Here is a 19,587-nt window from a genome sequence, read left to right on the forward strand (position 1 = left end):
GAGGATGTCGCATGTGCACAGATTGTAAAGCCCTCTGAGGCAAATTTGTAATTCTGGGCTATACAAAATAAACTGAATTGAATTGAATTGAATGAACCCATGATAACAATCACAGACATACTTCCAGTGAAACAATGATGACTTTTTTCTGTTTTGGCTTTAGTTTGTATTTCTACATAATACATCAACGTGTACTATACAATACTGAGTTAAGTAATGCGAAAGGGTTGTACCTGCAGCTGCATGCTGACTTTTTCAAACATGCACTTCCCAACAGGTTTACCATGGTAATGGTCAGCAGCCATCTTGGCTCTGATTGGTCTGCGGAGGTGGTGAGGATGATGATGATGATGATGAAAGCAGGTTAGTGGTGGAAGTTGTCTTCATCTTAAGGAGTGGTAGTGATTCAAAAAGATAAATACAGGAAGTAGTGTATGCCTCCTGAAGAAAAGACATGTTTTGCTGTGTTTACCCCGATGTTTTAGCCCAACACCATGAGCATGATGCCAAAGAGAAAAGGCTATACAAGGATGCCATTCTGTAACTCATTCCCCCAGACACAACCCATTTTTCCATACAGAATCCTTTTGTCTTTGGCATCATGATCATGGAGTACATAAAAAATAAATTAATAGTAAATTAAATCCACAGCCCTCTACTTCTACTCTAACCTCTCTGCCTTTTGTGTAGAAAAAAGGAATCATCTCTAAACGTGTGTAATTTTGTTTATTAAATGATTTGGTAAAACTTTTTACATTTACATGACCACATATAAGTTTCCTTTAGCAGAGCAGGATTTTCCCTCCTATAAAACTTTTACAGCAAATATGAAAACTACAGTAGAAAAGAACCACCCCAGGTTCAAACCTAACACGCTGTTTAATAATTAGCTCTGCAATGACATAAATATTAAATTAAAGCCGTCCATAATATTATGCAAATATTGCACAAGTTCATCTCAACCTCGTAACAGTAGGGTATTAAAGTGGTAAATGGTGAATGATGGGATGACGGACTCACACATATAAAATCATCTACTGGTGATGGACACATGTTAGAGTATTGGCTTAATACTGTACAGCAAGAGCTATCCATATATACTGGTGTATGGATCACAGGAAGTGATGTCAGAGAGATGCTGTGTTCTCTCATGATGAGTTCCATCATGGCACAGGTTAAAGGCGGAGGTCGAGTTAGTGAGGCTTCTGACTGGAAATGAGTGTGTGGAATGATGATGTCAGTAGAAGCATCTGTGTGGCGTCTCTGAATGTCTTCACTCGTAAGGCACAGGGCTCTAGAGGAGCAGGGAGGGGACGGGCTGAGGTATTATGGGCCGCAAGCATAGGAAGCAGAGTAGTAGCAGTGGCAGTGGATTGGTCGATGGAACACAAGTTGTTGTCACAGCTGTCGTCATGGAGATGGGTCAGCTCTGCTGTGGTCGAGCCCCACCTGGTCCCCGGAGCGGTCGGGCTCTCTGTCCAGGATTGGGCTCAGGCCTCTAAAGCCCGCGTAGGGCCGCACCTGAACCCCGTTCACAGACTGCCCTGACTGACGCGAGGACAACTCGATTGGACAGATGTAGTCTGTGGGTTCATCCTGTCGCCTCCTCCTGAGGTAAGTCAAGTTAGAGAGACCCAACTTCTTCGGCTGAAATGAAAAGACATGAAAAAGGGAAATGAATCACAGTTGACTCAAGTGAAACCCTGTCTCAGAGTAATTTCATGTTTATTTCAACGTATTTTGGGAGTTTTGCTTAACATTTATTATTTTTTCTACTTTATATAGAACCCAAAAGATGAATCAGGAAGTCGGTCTGCAGACTCTGATGGACGCTGACATGTCAATTTGCCGTCTGACTAACCCAGGAGGGTTCAAATTCTCTGACTTGAGAATTTGGATTTGTCCGCTTGTGTTTCTTGTCATTGAGTGATATCACTGTGGTCCAAGATCCCAGCTTAAAGCTGCCCTGATAAACATTCCATTAATAAAGGATCAAATGAAAATTTACTTTTATTGTCAGGCATGTTCACAGTGAAGCATAAACTATACATAAATTGTACACAAACTGTACACAAACTGTACACAAACTGTAGATCAGCTACACAAACTGCACACAAACTGTACATTAACTTAATAAACTCTACATAAACTATACACAAACTGTGCACAAACTGTAGATCAGCTACATAAACTGTACATAAACTGTACAAAAACTATACATCAACTACATAAACTGTACATAAACTGTTCAAAAACTGTACATCAAGTACATAAAATGTACATAAACTGTACATCATCTACATAAACTGTACACAAACTGTATATAACTGAAACAAGCACAGGAAAAGAGGCTGATAGAGCTTAGACATTAACATATTTGTCAGGTATGATGGGAATAAATAATTTGAATTACAATGGGAAGAGAAACCATGTGCACTTCAGTGAGAGAATATATTGAGTGCATGGAAACCAGCTGATTAGCTTTTTTTATACAGAAGGTACACGTTATTGTTCTGTGTCCTCCGAATGTCACATCTGTATGCAGTGTTTCTGTTCTCAGTACTTCAGTGTTGCATTCAGTGCATGTGAGTAATAAGTGATACCAGGCAACAGCAGCTTTATAGATGGGTCCTCTAAGCTTGCTCCTGCTGACTAAAGCCACAGTGATATTATTACAAAGCCCTGTAGGATATCACTTGGGACTGTGGCTGGCTGATTCCTGGGAGGAAATCACACACACACACACACACACACACACACACACACACACACACACACACAAATAAATCCATTTCTGTGTTTTCGAGATCCACATTTACTTAGCCTTAGAGGTTCTATTTGTCCATTAAAGCAGACCTATAAATATTAAGTGCTCACGGAGTGACCTAAGAAATTTAAGATCTAAGTGTCCGAGGTCATGGATGGGTCAACCCCATTGTGTTTCTGGTGGATTATTCCTCCCTTTCTCCTCAGCAGAGCACAGAGGGACTTAAAGCTGAGGCGGCTGCTGATTGCTGGGTCTTAATGCTGCAAGGAGCAGCAGAGGGCCTGTTCTGCTATCACAGGCTTAAACACACTGAAGGGCTCAGAGCTTAAACTGAGCTGACACACCAAGGCTTCCCCTCGGATTAAGGTGCTTTCTCTCACACATGCAAGAACAGAGCTGTGCCTTCTCTTAACGCAGCATTGTTGCCTCCAAGTACTGCCTCTTCCACTCCAAGCCGTATACTGGTATTCTCTCACCTTGACTTTTGCTGTGATGCTGAGTGGGGTGTACCCCGCTGCCTCAGTGTACTCCCTCTTCTCCTGATGAGCCTGTGCTCCCACCAGGCTGTTGAAGTTGGTGGTGAGGTGGCGTCTCAGCAGTGTTTTCTGAGGAGGGATGTTCAGCAGCATGGCCAGCGTGTCTGAGTTAAAGCGAGGCTCCAGCATCTGTGAGAGGAGAGGCATATTTAACGTGCACTCTGTAGCATTTAATGTTTCTGTCGCACACACTGTGTGGTTGTGTGTACTCACCAGCAGCCCTCCGTGCACACCACTGCCCCTCAGGTTTGGTGCGTACTCTGCCAGATCCACAGATCTCAGCCACTCCATGACCCGGTGGTTGGACCACTGGACCACCTCACTGGGAGCGAACTGGTTCTGACACACACACACACACACACACACACACACACACACACACACACACACACACACACACACACACACACACACACACACACACACACACACACACACACACACACACACACACACACACCTTTAGATTCACCATAAAATTTAACCATTTCTCAAACCATGCTAACACGTTATAGAAAATCATTTAAATTTAGAATGTTTTATTTTCTAAAACATACATTAAATACATCTCTTATAACCTATAAACTGTATAACCTGCATTCAATTGTTGGCAAGTAAAGTCTACTTGTATGGTAATTCAAAGCGCTGTAGGGCACACACATAGAAACAAAGGCACATTTAAAAAGGCACATATCAGTACGATTATTATGGCCCTGCTGACACCAACTGCTACTCCCATTATTATTATTAGTCACATTACTATTACCTGTACCATTACGCATATTGGCTTTGCTTCCACCCTGAACCCCTTTTTGCTTTCTCGCCTTGCAGGTTTCCACGAGTCATTGTGGTACCTGGACCATGGTCCTGCCTCCTGCTGTGACCCCCACTGCTACTTCGATTATTATTATTAATCACATTACTAATACTATTCCCTATATCATTATTTTAATTCTACTATAGTCATTGCTGCTTTTATTATAAGTAGTCTTAATATTTTCCTTCGTTACTCTGCTTACTACTGTGATTATATGAATCATTTATGTATACATTGAATGTTATGTTGTTCATTCTGTACACATCTATTGCATTCTGTCAATCCTGGGAGAAGGATCCCTCCTCTGTTGTGCTCCCATAGGTTTCTTCCTTTTTTTCTCCCTGTTAAAGGTTTTTTTTAGTTTTTCCTGTGTCGATGTGAGGGTTCCGGGACAGAGGATGTCGCATGTGTACAGATTGTAAAGCCCTCTGAGGAAAATTTATAATGTGTGATTTTGGGCTATACAAAATAAACTGAATTGAATAGAAACTGACTACTGCTCCAGAAGCTTTAACACAACCCAGTCACAGACTTCAGCTGCTTACCTCTTTGCTGGGCCTGCGTTTAAGGCAGTTGGAGTTGAACTTGTTGACATGGAGAACATGAATGGCACATTTGATGCTGAGGTGATGCAGCTGGCTGGTCACTTTGAGGAATAACAGGTCGTTCTGTGATGGAGTGAAGACAGAGGTGAGTGCAAGAGAAAGTGAGCATCTAGTCTCTGCCTTCAAGGTTTTAATGTGTCACTTTAAATATGTAAACAAGTGCTACAACTTCATGTATTATCTGAGAGATAACCCAGGTTGCCTGACTTTACTGATCTGGAATACCTGAAGCCTGGTTTGACTTTAAAGCAGAGTGACACTCAGCTGCTATTTGACCAATCATTTGATCATAGTTCCAATCTCACCACAGTGAGGTACTGCAGCATCTGCCCATCAACCCTTCCTTCATTAAACTGGTCTTTGTATTGAGGGAGTCCGATGTCATCAAGCCAACCTTTGGAACATAAATATCACAGTTTTAATGGAGAGGAACTTCATAATCAAGTAATTTCAGTGTGTGATTTTTTAGTGCGTACGAGTGACCCAGATGTAGTCCAGCTCTGCAGACTTCTCAGGCTGCCCACTGCTAAACGTCTTGATAGCTAACTGGAGCTTCTTCCTGTGGAGCGGGTTCTTCATCGCCAGCTCCTGAAGACAGTGAGAGAGAACGTATCTTCTGGTCACAGTTACTTCAGTTTCACAGATGAACACCATTAGAGTGAATGATCTAATCTAAATGATCCTGATGAGAAACCTCTCTATAAACAGATTCTGAAGGAAACAGGACAAGATATTGGTATTGGTAGCGTTCAGGTTGTAGTTCACTTAGTATTGACCAATCACGATGGAGCAGGCTTTGCATGAATGCATGTAAACAGTCCTTGTGGAGAGCTAAAGAGGCAAAAATCATTGGCCAAAGTGCAATCTGGGAACCCACTGGCTGACGACTGATCATTACTTAGCTTTATATTGGTTTTAAATTAGCTTCTAAGCTGGCTACTTGTGAAAAGAGACATCTGTTAACAGTCTCACATCTCAAGTTGCTAATCGGATTGTAAACAACAAGCAGCGGAACCCTAGAAATATAGAAACTCAACCCCAGAAGCTCCTCATCATCGAACCGGTAGATGATGGTTCAGAGAATGTGATGAGAGAGGCGGCGTGAGGTGGACAATGTGACAGTGTTGAAGGCGAAACTAACAAGCAGGTTGAAGAGCAGGGACAGGCATTGCTAAACGCCAAGCAGACAGACAGACGGCAACAACGAGCAGACAGGTAGAACTGGAACATATCTGGCGGGCTGAGTGCAGATTATTCATCAGGAAACCATTACAGGACAGTAGGTGGTATGCGTGTACCTTCTCTAGGTCTTGCAGAGTGGCCGACAGTAGAGTCTCACCGCCGGTGACCCAGTGGCAGGCAAGAACGCCGTACTGGCCCAGTCCAATTTCTTCGATCCAGCCACACACCTGCTCTGTGCTCCACTTAGAAAAAGGCACCTTCAGGTCTCTGACATGGAGAAGAAGAGATTAACATTGAGATGAGACACACGCAGTTTATAGTGTTGGGCTCCAGCTCATTTTACAGGGTGTGATATCAGTCTACAATGGATCCTTTCGGATCTCCTTCACAACTAATTGTGTATTACATACCATCTAAGCAGCTACAGCTAAAACTTCATTGGAGGTAAAGCAGTTGAAAATGTAAATTGAATATCTGCAGCTTATCTGCATTTTCATTCAAAGAATCCTTTAAACTTTGCTTTTGGACTCAAAGGGGTATGTCCAAATAGGACGGTGAAACAATGATAGTAACAGCACATGAATGGTGCATTATAAAACATCCTGCGCCAATAGGCAGTGGAGTGAATGTCAACAGTGTGAATGTGATCACTAATGAAGGCTGTACTCAGTACAATTTCTCTCCCTCGTGACGTATTTACACACACATATGAGCGGGGGGGTTTCTACCGTGTGTTCCCCGGACGGGCCAGGCTCGGTCCAGCTGTGGCTCTGAAGCCCCCCCTACTAAACTCTCCAAGCTCGGGGTCGTGGACCAGGGCAGGACTACCTGACTGGCTGCGACGGATCCTGTGGAACAACGAAAACACTGATGAGTGTGTGAAGGACAAATCGAAAGACAGACAGAGACTGAGATACCGTGTCCGTGTGAAAGTCAACCGGAATATACTGTCAAAGTGTAACTTCTGTACTGTATGTGTGCATACATATGTGTTTTCAAAACTCACTTCCCCCAGAGTTTCTTAATGCCTCTATGATTTTTCCTGTTCTCTGGTGACACAGGGGACTGCTGTCCAGAGTCCACTCCAGAGGACAGGGGGGACTGGTCTGACAGAAGACACTCCTCTAGCTTTTCTGGATGCCCTGCACAGAAACACAAGAAAGAAGAACTGACACTCGGGTAAGTAAATCTACGATCCAGAATAAAACTGGTGTTCATTGGCTTGGCAGGGACCACCACTGAGTGTGTGCTTAAAGTGTTTCTTTCATTGGTGGCCTATTTAACATGGTGCTCACCACTGTTTTTACGACACAAAGCTTCTTGGAAACTACTGGAGCACTAAAGCTACACATCAATATTATTCAAATGAACAACTCAGCTCTAAGGAGCTTTTTAGTTTTGGTTTTCATAGAAGACAAACACAGCTCCACGTCTAATGGACACGGGATGGACAGTTTGCTAACAAGTTAGCCAGAAACAAAATTTTTAGCTTGTTTCCAAAATTAATAAATTGATGCAGCTTTAATAGTTGCCTTCTGGAGTATCAGGTCAGTAGATAAACATCATGTTTATTTGATGATGTCCTCCTCTCAGTGTGGAACTGATGCTTCAAACCACATGCTGCCTGCTACAGGTCATGGTTTTCTGCATTCTTTCTAAATACAATCATGCATGAAGCCTTCATGGCTTCTCTCTGTGCTGTGTTCACTACACAGACGTCTGTTTAACCCAGGATTTATCATTCACTCAGCACACGCCAGGCTCACTGGTCCCAACAGGACGCTACACACTGGTTTAGTTACAATACCCACCAACATAGTAGAGGTCATGTTTGCCAGGAGATCCTGAGGCAGAGGAGGTTAGTGAAGTGAGAAGAAAGACAGCAGAAAATAAAGCAGAAGCCAGGATTAGTCACACATATGTACATCCAAAATAAGTGCTGTATAATTATAACCTACAAGCCTCAGGCAGGTGCTGAAACTGACAGGATCGGGTCTGCCTGTATCCATGACAGCTTGAGATATTGAGAGTGTGGCTGAGACGTCACCTGAGGCGACAGTACGAGAGGAATGAGCTCAACTCACACCCATTTTCTTTACTTCTTCTCACCCTGAATCAATCCATCTGAGCCCTGACCAGAGGCTGAAAACACAACTCCCTCCAGGAGTTTAACTAAGGTGGTGCTAAAACAAACTCATTTCATGTATAGAGGTGTTTGATGGGGAAGTCTGCGATTTTATTATTTGACACCTGTTTACTTTGAACACCTGCTCGACCTGCTGTCTCTCTCAGTGACATCCTGCCTCAGGCTGCGGGTGAGACAGTATGCTGGGTGAGGCAGAGAGAGCAGGGGGGATGTCAGAATGCATACCTGTTTGTTTACACTCAGCCCTGTGATGACCCACCTGCGTCAAGCTCTGGCTGTGTGCTTTCATGGATGCTACCTTGAACAGCTCTCTGAGTCAGGAAGGTGTCTTAATAACGGCGGCTTTAGAGTCGCCTGATCCACTGTGAAAACAGTTCCTCAGCCTGGCTCTGCTCACCTCTGAGTACGGCCAGCCATCTTGTTTTGTTCATGAGATTACTGACATCACAAAAGCAACAACATGACTCAGTTCACCTGAAAGTGTATTCTCAGTGCTGACATTTGAATTAGCATACAGTACCTAAAGCCGGAGCACTGGCACTCCTGCAGCGAACTGCAGCCGGAGCACAAAGAGAGGAGAGCCAAGCAGACAGGAGGAGGAGACAGGGAGAAAGGGCACAGAGGGGGAGCAGATGGAGCAAAGTTAGTCCACGTTAGTTGAGTTGAAGCATTTTTCAGCAGTTAAGTTTATTCAATATGCTTTACGCTACATTAAAGGGTCTGCTCCAGCACATATTTCCCACTTAACCGCTTTGGTATTTTCATTTTTAATGTATCTTCAACAGAGTACTAGGCAAAAAGAGTTCAGTTGCAGCCTGTGGTTACATTACAACTAGTTGAATGTCAAGTTCAAATTCGTTTCTCTCCACCTTCCTTGTGTCTTCTTGCACCTTATTTATGCACATTACTGATTTTGCTTCTTCCCCGGAGTTCTTGTGCTTTCTCGCCTCGCAGGTTCCCAGGAATCGGGGTTATATTTGGACTGTCATCGTGCCACCTACTGAGGCCCTGCTGACACCCACTACTACTACCACTATCATTATTAGTCACATTACTATTATTATTGCCTGTACTATTACGCTTATTGACTTGCTTGTACCCTGGAGTCTTTGTGCTTTCTCGCTTCGCAGGCTTCTATAAATCGTGGCTGTACCTGGACCGTGGACGTGCATCCTGCTACGGCCCTGCTGACACTGACTGCTACCACCATTATTATTATCACTAGTCACATTACTATTACTATTACCTGTACCATTAAGCATTTTAGCTTTACTTCCACCCTGAAGCCCTTTTGCTTTCTCGTTCTGCAGGTTTCCATGAATCGTTGTGGTACCTGGACCGTAGTCGTGCCTCCTGCTGTGAGCCGACTGACACCCACTGCTACTTCGATTATTATTATTAGTCACATTACTATCCCTATTTTCATGGCTATAATTCTACTGTAATAATTGCTGCTGTTATTATAAGTAGTCTTATTATATGAATCATTTATGTCATATACATTGAATGTGTTGTATCTAAGAACTGTTATGCTGCTCATTCTGTACACATGACATCTATTGCATTCTGTCCATCCTGGGAGAAGGATCCCTCCTCTGTCGTTCTCCCATAGGTTTCTTCCTTTTTTCTCCCTGTTAAAGGGTTTTTTTAGGGGAGTTTTTCCTGTGCCGATGTGAGGGAAGGACAGAGGATGTCGCATGTGCACAGATTGTAAAGCCCTCTGAGGCAAATTTGTAATTTGTGATTCTGGGCTATACAAAATAAACTGAATTGAATTGAACCTTATGTGCTATTCTTCATACATATGTCTTTATTATATTTCATTATTCCATACGTCTTTGTAAGAATGCATTACATTTGCATCTGCCTCACAGTGACCTCTCACAGGATTTTCTTGTACTGTTGTAAACATTTAAACTTGTTATCAGAACAGCTGGTCTAAGATCAGGTGCTGGTCTCCGCTGGAGGCCTTGCTGGAGTCTGTGCTGAAGGAGTTTCTGGTGAACCTGCATGATATTATCTGATTTCACCAAAATCTGACCGGGTGGCACCGATGACGTGCATTAAGAATAACTGTATAGAAATAGACAATCTTCGCTCTGATGGTCTTATTTATTGATGTAGTTCAATGAGAGGCATCAGTAACTCACACAATAATTTACAGTCCAAATTCCTTCAGATTAAGAATTTGTAATTCCTCATGTCAAACAAGAGTGGGTCCCTACAGGTCTGGACCAATATTTCTGAATTGTCAAATTACAAAACAAATATTCTGAAATAATGTGAATGTGACTAATTACCTTAAATAACTCGTACGTGTTTGTTTTTACAGATCGTTCTTTCTGAAAAATGACAGAAAGCCTGAAGAGCATCTAAAGAGCATCAGGCAGAAGAGACTCACTGAGACTGTAGTCCTGGTCCTGTTCCAGGTTGTGGCTTTGGACAGGAGATGAATACTCTCCAGCTCTCTCTCCGTCTCCGTTCAGCTCAGCTCTCTGGTCGCTCTTTTTACCTTTCAGTTTCCCCGGCAGAGTCCGGTACTTGCTCAGCTCCATGTGAGCATTCTGGAGGTCATCAAAAACAGAACATTTTAATTTTAGTCTGCCATAGAAACACATTTCAAACAAATGACCATGATGTCTGTTATCCTTCTTTATTTATAGCTTACATACTTTGAGACTCACTATAAGTTTAACGTCTATAACAGAATATCACATTTCCTCTACTGTTCAGTCCCATCTCAATATCTTTTATGACATAACAGAGTCATGGTTTGGTTTGCTCCTTGCTCTGTTGCATCACAAAGAGACGGTCTGATGAAGCTGTGTCTAAGCAGAGTCAGACGGACTCTGGACCAATGAGAAGAGAAAGGCCAGCAGACAGGAACAGCCATGAGGCCCAGCTCTACTGACAGCCACTTTATGTCCAGGCCCTTTATGTGTGTGTGTGTGTGTGTGTGTGTGTGTGTGTGTGTGTGTGTGTGTGTGTGTGTGTGTGTGTGTGTGTGTGTGTGTGTGTGTGTGTGTGTGTGTGTGTGTAAAATGCAGTTTAGGCACTAAGCCATAAGAACAGATTTTACAGCTCACACACTCTTTTGCTACCGAGATCCCCAAATGCATCCAGAACACGGGGCAGCTGTGGCGTAGTGGAGAGCAAGGTAGTTCTCCAATCAGAGGGTCAGTGGTTCAATACCCGGCTTCGGCAGTCGAAGACACTTGCAAGACAATTGCTCCCAAAGGCTTGCCATCGGTGTGGACTGGATGTTGCATGAATGTTAGTTAGAATCTGATGGTGGTGAATGATATGTAATATACTACTGATTGTAAGTCGCTTTGGATAAAAGCGTCTGCTAAATGACTGTAATGTGATGTAATGTAACACCAGAGGGCCAGATGAAGGAACGGTGCAGACGCCTCCTCACACATGAACTGAATTATATTAAGGACGTGTGTGTTGCGAACGCCTCACGCAGACTTCAGACCAGCATTCACACGGTTGAGACTGAATACAAGTTGAGACACAGGTGTTGGGCCTTCACCATGTGGGGAAACAAAGACAGAGGCCTACATGAAAGACGAAAAGCCTAGACTATGAAACCGCGCTAAACCCCCATCAGGTGATTCAAATCTCACCTGAGAGATTGGTTTAAACCACATCAATGGTGCCTCCTTGGCCAAGCCTCACAGGAGTCCCTGTGAAAAGGTCTTCATGTCACCAAGGCTATAAATATCAGCGCACACCTTCACACTGTGTCGTGCCATTGCAATTTGCGTTGTTAAAGGATGTAAAAACTTTGGTACGCCAAAAAAAACTAGGTAACAGTCTCACTTCGCTGGACGAGCAACTGTCTTTGTGTTCCCGAACACTTGGATCTGGAAAGAGAGACGGATAACTTCTAAGCCTCGAGCTCTCTTGAATCACCTGAAGAAGAAGGAAGATTACGGAATCCCCTGATTCTTAAAGTCGACCCCAGCTGTTTTACTCGCTGCCATATGAGGACCAATTTGCCCCTTAACCCTCTGACAAAGCGTGTTACGGTTCCCAGTAATAGGCCAGAGAAACTCTGCTGAACAAGTCAGAAGAAGCACACGGCCATCGCTACAAAGCGATCTCAAGTAAGGGGCTTATGACTGGGCAGAGATAGGTCATAGTGTGTTTTTGTAACCTTTTTTGTTGTTTAAGTTTAACGTCACTGTTACGTGTTATTGTGTTTTACAGACCGCCGGGTCCCGTCATCTCGGGTCTCATTCCCCCTTCAGATAATCGGCCGAGTTCTTCGTGGCGTAACCACACTCGCGTGTAAACGTCAACCATCTTCACACACACACACCACACACACACACACACACACACACACACACACACACACACACACACACACACACACACACACACACACACACACACACACACACACACACACACACACACACACACACACACACACACACACACACACATATTATTGATTCTTGTCCTTTATGTTATATATTATTTATCTATATCATTGCATATTATTATATTTATTCTCGTCGTTTTTTCGCTTCCCACAATCATTATTCGCATTGTTATTATATTTATTTAGATATTTATTTGTTTGTATATTTAAGTACTTTTTTCTTTCAAATAACACCCCTCCCTTTAATTTATTTACTTTCATATTTTCTTTTCTATCATTACACATAGCTCACATACAAACACACACACATCACTCCATTCTCCCATACACTGACTACATGTTAGCTGAACTGTAATTGCAAATGTCCCCGCTGTGGGACTAATAAAGGATTATCTTCACTTGTCGTCCTCTTGTTGTTTTGTATATGTATTGTCTTGTCTTTTTTGTCTTGCAATAAAATAGAATAAATCAAATAAGAAAACTTCATCATCATCTCCCAGTTAATGACCGTTTGATCCTGAAATACTTTGCTTCATAGCACCTACCTGCTCCTGATGCTTAGTTTTGGTCTAACACAGAGCTCATTCTTCATGTTAGTATGTGATGGTAAAAATAAAGTTTCAGTTCAAAGTCAGTTTCAACATGAGCACTATAAATTACTTATCATCAATGAAGATTTTTCACCACACATTCTCATTGACGTGTATAATGAGGTGGAGTCAATATGCAAACAGATATGTTTCTACATTCATTGGGACCAGTGGAGGAGGAGACAAGGCTCTGTTTGACTTTGTGAATCTGAGTAAAAGAATACGTACACACAGTTTAGACGTGATCTACACTGAGTTTTATCCATCTGTCCCCTGGTGAACTACTGACAGAGAATAGTTATCACCCTCCACTATGTGGTCATGACTGAATATGTAGGAATGGGCCTCAGTGCATCTTTGCTTCCCATGAACATGAATACCTGGGCTGCATTATGTTCATGGAAGACTTTATCTGCAATTCACTGACGTCTTAAAAGTTTTATCTGTAGGAGTATTTTTTACAGAAGATCTCTAAAAATGTTTTGAACTTTGAATGGACCGCAGACTCTCCCTCTGCTTCACACACAGCACACATGTTTCTGGGGTTAAGCTGTGTGAAGGCATGCAGCAGATCAGTACCTCTGCCCTTGTGTCTGATTCAGTTTCAAGTGGCTGGATCTCTACAGTCTGGAGCCGACACAGGAGAGAGGACAGGACACACAGACCCAGTTAGCAGGTTAGCATTCACACAAGCAGATTAAATAACGTAAAGTAAATAAAGTTGATCAGGTATTCAAGAAGCAACAGCAGATGTAGCAGGTCGGATTAGTTAGATTAGATCACAGTATCATGAAAGTCAGTCAAAGCACTGACAAACCTTTTGGAAGGATCCACTCTGCAGCTCTTCCAGGCTGCTGGACAGCAACCTGCACTGATGCCTGGGAAAGGAAAAACCACACTTTAGAATCAGAAAAGATTCAATGATGAACAATATCACTCCGTTCTGATTTATGATTACTGCCTTCACTTTACATGTTTGGACAACGTAGAACTCTGCAATGCTCAAAAGAAGGTACACAAACCCAAAGCTTCTACCTACCACGAGCCATTTAAGAAGCTTATGTCCCCAGTGGACACCAGCGAAGTGTCCATCGAGTTCTGGATACTACAACAAAAGGCACACAAGGGCTAAGATTATCAGTAAACTGTGAGATATGTGTGTGTGTGTGTGTGTGTGTGTGTGTGTGTGTGTGTGTGTGTGTGTGTGTGTGTGTGTGTGTGTGTGTGTGTGTGTGTGTGTCTATACCTGGAGTCGAATTCTCTCTGGTAAGGAGATGAAGAAAGCATCAGTGGAGAAGACCCTCTAGATGACATCTGTAAAGAGACAAAACACTATTGACTTTCATCAGTTTAGATATAAGTAATTTATCAGGTGATGAATCATGTGAGATTAAGTTTTTTCAGTACGACTTCTTTGTCTTACCTCTGACCTGACAGAATCAGATTGTGCTTTGTGTGTGATGGCTCTGAGTCTTAGACTGCCAGCCAGCTCCTCTTCACTGCTCCCTACAAACCGCACACAGCACCATAAGATCACAATCACACGGTAGGAGAGGACGGTGTTTCCTCCGCTCTACTTCCAGCATTCTTACCCTGTGCGAGAGCCATGACTTCCCTCATCTTTCTGTACTGACCTAGCAGAATGGTCAGCTCCTCTATACGTCGATCCTGTTATTGAAAACAAGTAAAATGAGGGGACCCTCATCTCTCCGACTTAACATTAAAGACAACTTTCATCACAGCGGTTTTGTAATAAACAGTTTTCTTTCACCTTTTCCTCGTTTGAAGCCAACAAAGATTCCATCCCCACCTTCAGCCTCTGGTATTCTTGGTCTGACAAACACAACCCAGAGATCAGAATGTTATTCTGGACCCACAGTAACCTTGTGTCTTCTTCTTTTAGGGCATCTGACAGGGGCCTCATGTGATGTTAGCGACAGCCATGCTAATGTGAGTAAACAAGCATAAGAAATCCACAATGACAGCAGCACTGTCCATACAGCATCGCCTGTGACACACTGCAGCGTGTCATTGTGATGTGTGTAGCAGTGATGCCGATACCAACAAAGAAAAGAGATCTCAGTACTCACTTTTATAGAAATTATTTTTTTATAAGCAGGAGCGCACACGCACACGCACACGCACACACACACACACACACAACTTATGTTAAAGGGGAACGCCACCCTTTCTAACAGATACAGGTCAGTTTACTAGCACTACTCCACCTGTGAATAAAGTGGTATGATGGCTTCAATGGTATAAAGAAATCAACATTCAGCTGGTACAGCATTTATTTTATGGTTCATTCCCTTTTATAGTTGTTCAATGGCAGATGGACACAAAAACATTACACAGTTATTCTTCACTGTTTCCTCTTCCATAGAGCCATAGAGCCTTCCTTTGGCCCCACCTCCCTCATTAGAGCCTCTTTCTCATTAATTTGAACAGGGTAAGGACTATAACTCTGGATTCAGCTCTTAGTGCCTATTACATTTTTTAGGACCTAATTATTTAAATAAGTGATTGTACTAGGAAGTTGATCTAAAAATAACGATCTTCTGATTTACAGAGGTTTCTTTGTAATGGAATTCCCCGTTTGGTCACTATGTCAAATTGGCTTCAAAGCCCGGCGCTTCCTGGAAGCTTGGTTTTATCAGACAGGGAGGGTCTCACGAAAAAGATGCCATTGGTTGCATTGTGGGAAATCCGCTGGAGCTTGACCCATACTAAAAGACTCAAAGTCAGGATATCTTGACTTCTGCAGCATTCACTCTAACTTTTCTTTTCCTCTTTTCTTCATTTTAAAACGCATATATTTTGCTACGTTTACACTGAGCGTCCACACTAGGCTGGAGTTTTTGGGCACTGAAAACAGGGGAGTTTGAAAACACTTCCAAGGACGGATAAGTTTGAAAACGGTGACGTAGGCACCCGCGTTTGCTACTTGATTGGGTCATAGCAGTCCTTCCCCAATTCATCACGCCTCAACAGCCTTGATTACTGATCGACTACCAGGTTAAGTCATCATGGTTAACTGATTACATGCGTTGTTGACCTTGTTATCTTTACTAGCAGCTATTGTGCAGTTAAATTCAGCATTTTATAATTCTATTACTGCCGACATGCAGAGAAAGCTGCTGTTATTGGAGGGATTAGTGAGCCGCATGTCAAGTGGCGTTATTAGCCCTTCGGAGTGGACATTTCAAGTTACGGTTTGCGGCTTCGAGGAGGGCGATGGATACAAAACAGAGTACTTCCCTTCTCTTATTAATGCCTATTTTGTTCTGCACAACTATTGGGAAGTTCACAAATAACTGTTAAGGAACAAAAGCATAAATGCTCTCCAGTACGACAGAGACTTCAGCCACTGGCAGAGCTGCCAGTGTAAAAACAGAAACCGAGCAAATGAGTGAGAGACATGTGTTGACCAAATTTATTGACCCATAATTATAAACTCTGTGGAGTCCCCACACTAAATTGCTAAATACTAGACTGCTGGATTAACCCTTTAAAATATCTGGCTCAGGCAAACCAAAAGAGACTGAAGCTAAAATATCAGATGACACTGTATAATGAAGTTTACACATGCTGATACCACGGCCACTGGGAGTTCTTGATTCTGATTGGCTAATAGGTGTGGATAACCAGACACTATTACTACTGTGTGACGCATGTTTGTTTGCAGTTTGTTAAGGTGCCAGTAATAAATGTAGGTAACAACAGCTTGTGTATGGTACTACCATGTGTTTGAGAGAGCTGATCAGCTGTTCTCTATTCCCCTGTGCTGAGCTCTAAGGCTCCTGGTCCAACCTGAACAATTATATTACTGAGTTTGTCTGTTGTCAAGTGGCCATGGTATTAGTTATATTAGTATGCATGCACATTGCAAAACATGCCAGCCAGAGGGTTCAAGGTTCAATGAAGCTGCAATGTTTACAACAACCAACACACTGAAGCTCGGCTGCGGTCCAATCCCAAACCAAACGCTCTGCCATGAGGCCCCTGACTTACAGGCTCCCAGACTTAAACATTACAACTGCTGTTTTGATGTTTTGGACTGGTTGAGATTTGAGCCAAAATCACTACATCACTTGGCAACAGTGTACTGAATTAATGTGTGGTACAAAGTTACATATGATGGCAGAGCGGTTTGGTTGACAATGAGCAGCAGCACACCATGCCTTACATTTGTTAATCAGCTGCTTGATATACACCTCCTCTACAGCAGGGGCCAGCAGAGAGTCAGAGTGCAGTCAGGTGTACAGGAGAGGAGAGAAGTCGGTTAGAAGTTACAGTTAGTGGCTCGTAGGCACACCTGCACAGCCAGATGTGGATGTAAAGTGATTGGTGGGTACCTCTCTCTGTGTCATTGCCTGTGCTGCCTCTAGCCAGCAGCTGAGTCTGCAGGCATTCGATCTCAGCATCTTTGGAGGCCACGAGCTGCTGCAGCTCTGATATTTCTGCCTGTGGAGGAGGACAGAATGCACATGAATTGTGTTAGTCCTCTATGTCGTAGGATAAATGGTAGTTGTGGGGAGTAGAACTCCAAAAAGAAAATAACTGGAGAGTTTAAATTCACTTTGATTTACAGATTGAAGTCTCATGGCACTCATCTGTTATATGGTAGGAGCTGTGAATGATCAAATCATTAGGTCATGATATTAGACCACAATGCAAGTGCATCAGACCTGCACACTGGGAAGAGAAGCGGGTACTGACTCCAGTCCATCTCCAGCCAAAGGACGGACAATAATATGAGAGACGTGCCCACTTTATCACAGAGCTCCTCCACCAGGCTTATGTTGTATAACTATCTATATCTCTTCTGCTCTATTTACTCTGTTTTATCACCTCCACTTGAAGCACTGCCTTCATGAGTTGTAGAACTTTTAGAATCAGTTTACATTTTATTGCCCGTGTTCACGACTACAACAGACCATAGGGAGTTACCTGAAGGAGGTCCGAGGAGAGCGACGTGCGTAAAGATCCTCAGACGGAGAGTCCCTCACATGACTGACCTGACTGCTGTAGGACTCACAGCTAACGGCTCAGTCACACACCTCTCATCACTTCCACTGGACTCACAGGACATGCTTTGGTTTGATTGTGACCCGTTTCTCTCTTTTCCTGTTTGATGCCCTCTTCCTCACTATCGACTGTCCCATCAGAGCATAAATGAAAGCTCTCCCCTACCTCAGTCTGCCCTGCTGGTCTAGCTGCTAAAGCCACTTCGCTCAGGACAGGGGCTTTTGTTGCATGTCACTCTTTAAGTAAAGGCATAAAAAAAGTATTTCCTCTTCAAATTCAGCACCTTCTGGTCAACACGACTGCAGCATTTAATCTATTTTGATGAGAATTTGCTTGCACAGAGTTTCGGGAAAACAGACGTCCTGGTGTGATTATTGACAACATCATCTGAGCTGGTGGAGACAATAAATGTCGTGAAACTGGTGTGTGCACAGGCTTGCATGTTAATGGTCAATGGTCGTACACTATGAAACTTAACAACGCATCCAGCTGCTTCAAAATAAAAGCCTAGAAGCCGACAATAGTAGCAAGACTCTCTCTCACCGAATCCATTTCCTCCCTATTGTAGTTTAAAAGCTTGTTATTCTTTGTGATTTGTGGGGAAGATCAGCCACACAACTAAAGAACAACAAAGCAAAACAAGGAGGATCAGGAGCATGAAGAAAAGAAGAGCTGCGGGCACAAAATAAAGAAAAGAGGAAGAAGAGGAGGGATACAGAGGGAGTAGTAGCAAAAGGTACTAATCAGAGGACTGGGACAAACACAGAAGACAAGAGCCAGAAGAGGAGGAAGAGCAGGCACCTGTGCGCTGCGCCAGCGCTCCTCCCAGTGCTGCTTTTCCAGCTGCGTGTGCTCCACAGTCAGCTTGAGGCTGGCCAGCTGTGTCATGAGCGACTGGTAACACACATGGAGTGAGTAGGAGATAGAGAGCTAGAGAGAGTAGAGACACAGGAAGAGGGTAATGATGAGGGATTAGAGATGAGGAGAAGGAAAAGAGAGAGAGCAAGCCACAGAGAGGGAGGAAGAGAGGAGGAGGAAGCACTGTAAGCACAGAGAAAGCAATGGCACTTTGCAATAACAAATAATGTGTTAACAGACAGAGAGATGCTTTTTAACTTAAACCCTGTTGGTCTCTAACATTTTATTCAATCTCACAAATAATTATTCTTATTTCTAGTTTTAAGACCTCAGATTTTCCAAAAATACCAAATGTGTCTGGCTGTCTTATAGGGAAGTGAGTATAAAATTATGTTTAGTTCAGTGTAAGCATCAAAAAGCTTAAATTAAGTGGGCTCTAAATAGAAGTAGATAATTGAACAGAATGACATTATATTTTTTGGGCATTCTTATTTGTATCATGAGTAATACCCTATTTCCCCCCTGGACGTTTATCAGATGAGCCACCTCCTCACTCTCCACTGTAAAGTGTGACGGATACTCCTATTTATACCTGCTATCTGGTTGTTGGCCATATATGACTTGCTGCCACAATAATCTTCTAATGCTCAGATTGG

General features: G+C 43.0%; 1 protein-coding gene across 9 annotated transcripts in view; it reads right to left on the reverse strand.

The window, feature by feature from the left end:
• Window positions 1–717: 717 nt before the first annotated feature.
• ppfibp2b (PPFIA binding protein 2b) overlaps window positions 718–19,587 on the reverse strand; it is a 75,017-nt gene continuing 56,147 nt past the window's right edge. For 5 of the 9 annotated variants that reach the window (XM_054619248.1, XM_054619251.1, XM_054619253.1 and 2 more), the window contains 18 exons: window positions 17,401–17,509; window positions 17,232–17,264; window positions 14,814–14,875; window positions 14,635–14,710; window positions 14,466–14,548; window positions 14,289–14,356; window positions 14,082–14,147; window positions 13,860–13,920; window positions 10,455–10,617; window positions 6,914–7,049; window positions 6,636–6,755; window positions 6,024–6,174; window positions 5,202–5,313; window positions 5,031–5,119; window positions 4,666–4,788; window positions 3,517–3,642; window positions 3,244–3,432; window positions 718–1,647 (listed from right to left, as the gene is read on the reverse strand). In XM_054619248.1, coding sequence (XP_054475223.1) covers window positions 1,411–1,647; window positions 3,244–3,432; window positions 3,517–3,642; window positions 4,666–4,788; window positions 5,031–5,119; window positions 5,202–5,313; window positions 6,024–6,174; window positions 6,636–6,755; window positions 6,914–7,049; window positions 10,455–10,617; window positions 13,860–13,920; window positions 14,082–14,147; window positions 14,289–14,356; window positions 14,466–14,548; window positions 14,635–14,710; window positions 14,814–14,875; window positions 17,232–17,264; window positions 17,401–17,509 — 2,004 coding nt within the window. In that variant the 3' untranslated portion in view covers window positions 718–1,410. The remainder of the gene's footprint in view (window positions 1,648–3,243; window positions 3,433–3,516; window positions 3,643–4,665; window positions 4,789–5,030; window positions 5,120–5,201; window positions 5,314–6,023; window positions 6,175–6,635; window positions 6,756–6,913; window positions 7,050–10,454; window positions 10,618–13,859; window positions 13,921–14,081; window positions 14,148–14,288; window positions 14,357–14,465; window positions 14,549–14,634; window positions 14,711–14,813; window positions 14,876–17,231; window positions 17,265–17,400; window positions 17,510–19,587) is intronic. The other 4 variants (XM_054619249.1, XM_054619252.1, XM_054619256.1 and 1 more) reach the window with 2 other exon arrangements.

Source organism: Anoplopoma fimbria, chromosome 19 (genome assembly GCF_027596085.1).
Source record: "Anoplopoma fimbria isolate UVic2021 breed Golden Eagle Sablefish chromosome 19, Afim_UVic_2022, whole genome shotgun sequence".
NCBI classification, from domain to species: domain Eukaryota; kingdom Metazoa; phylum Chordata; class Actinopteri; order Perciformes; family Anoplopomatidae; genus Anoplopoma; species Anoplopoma fimbria.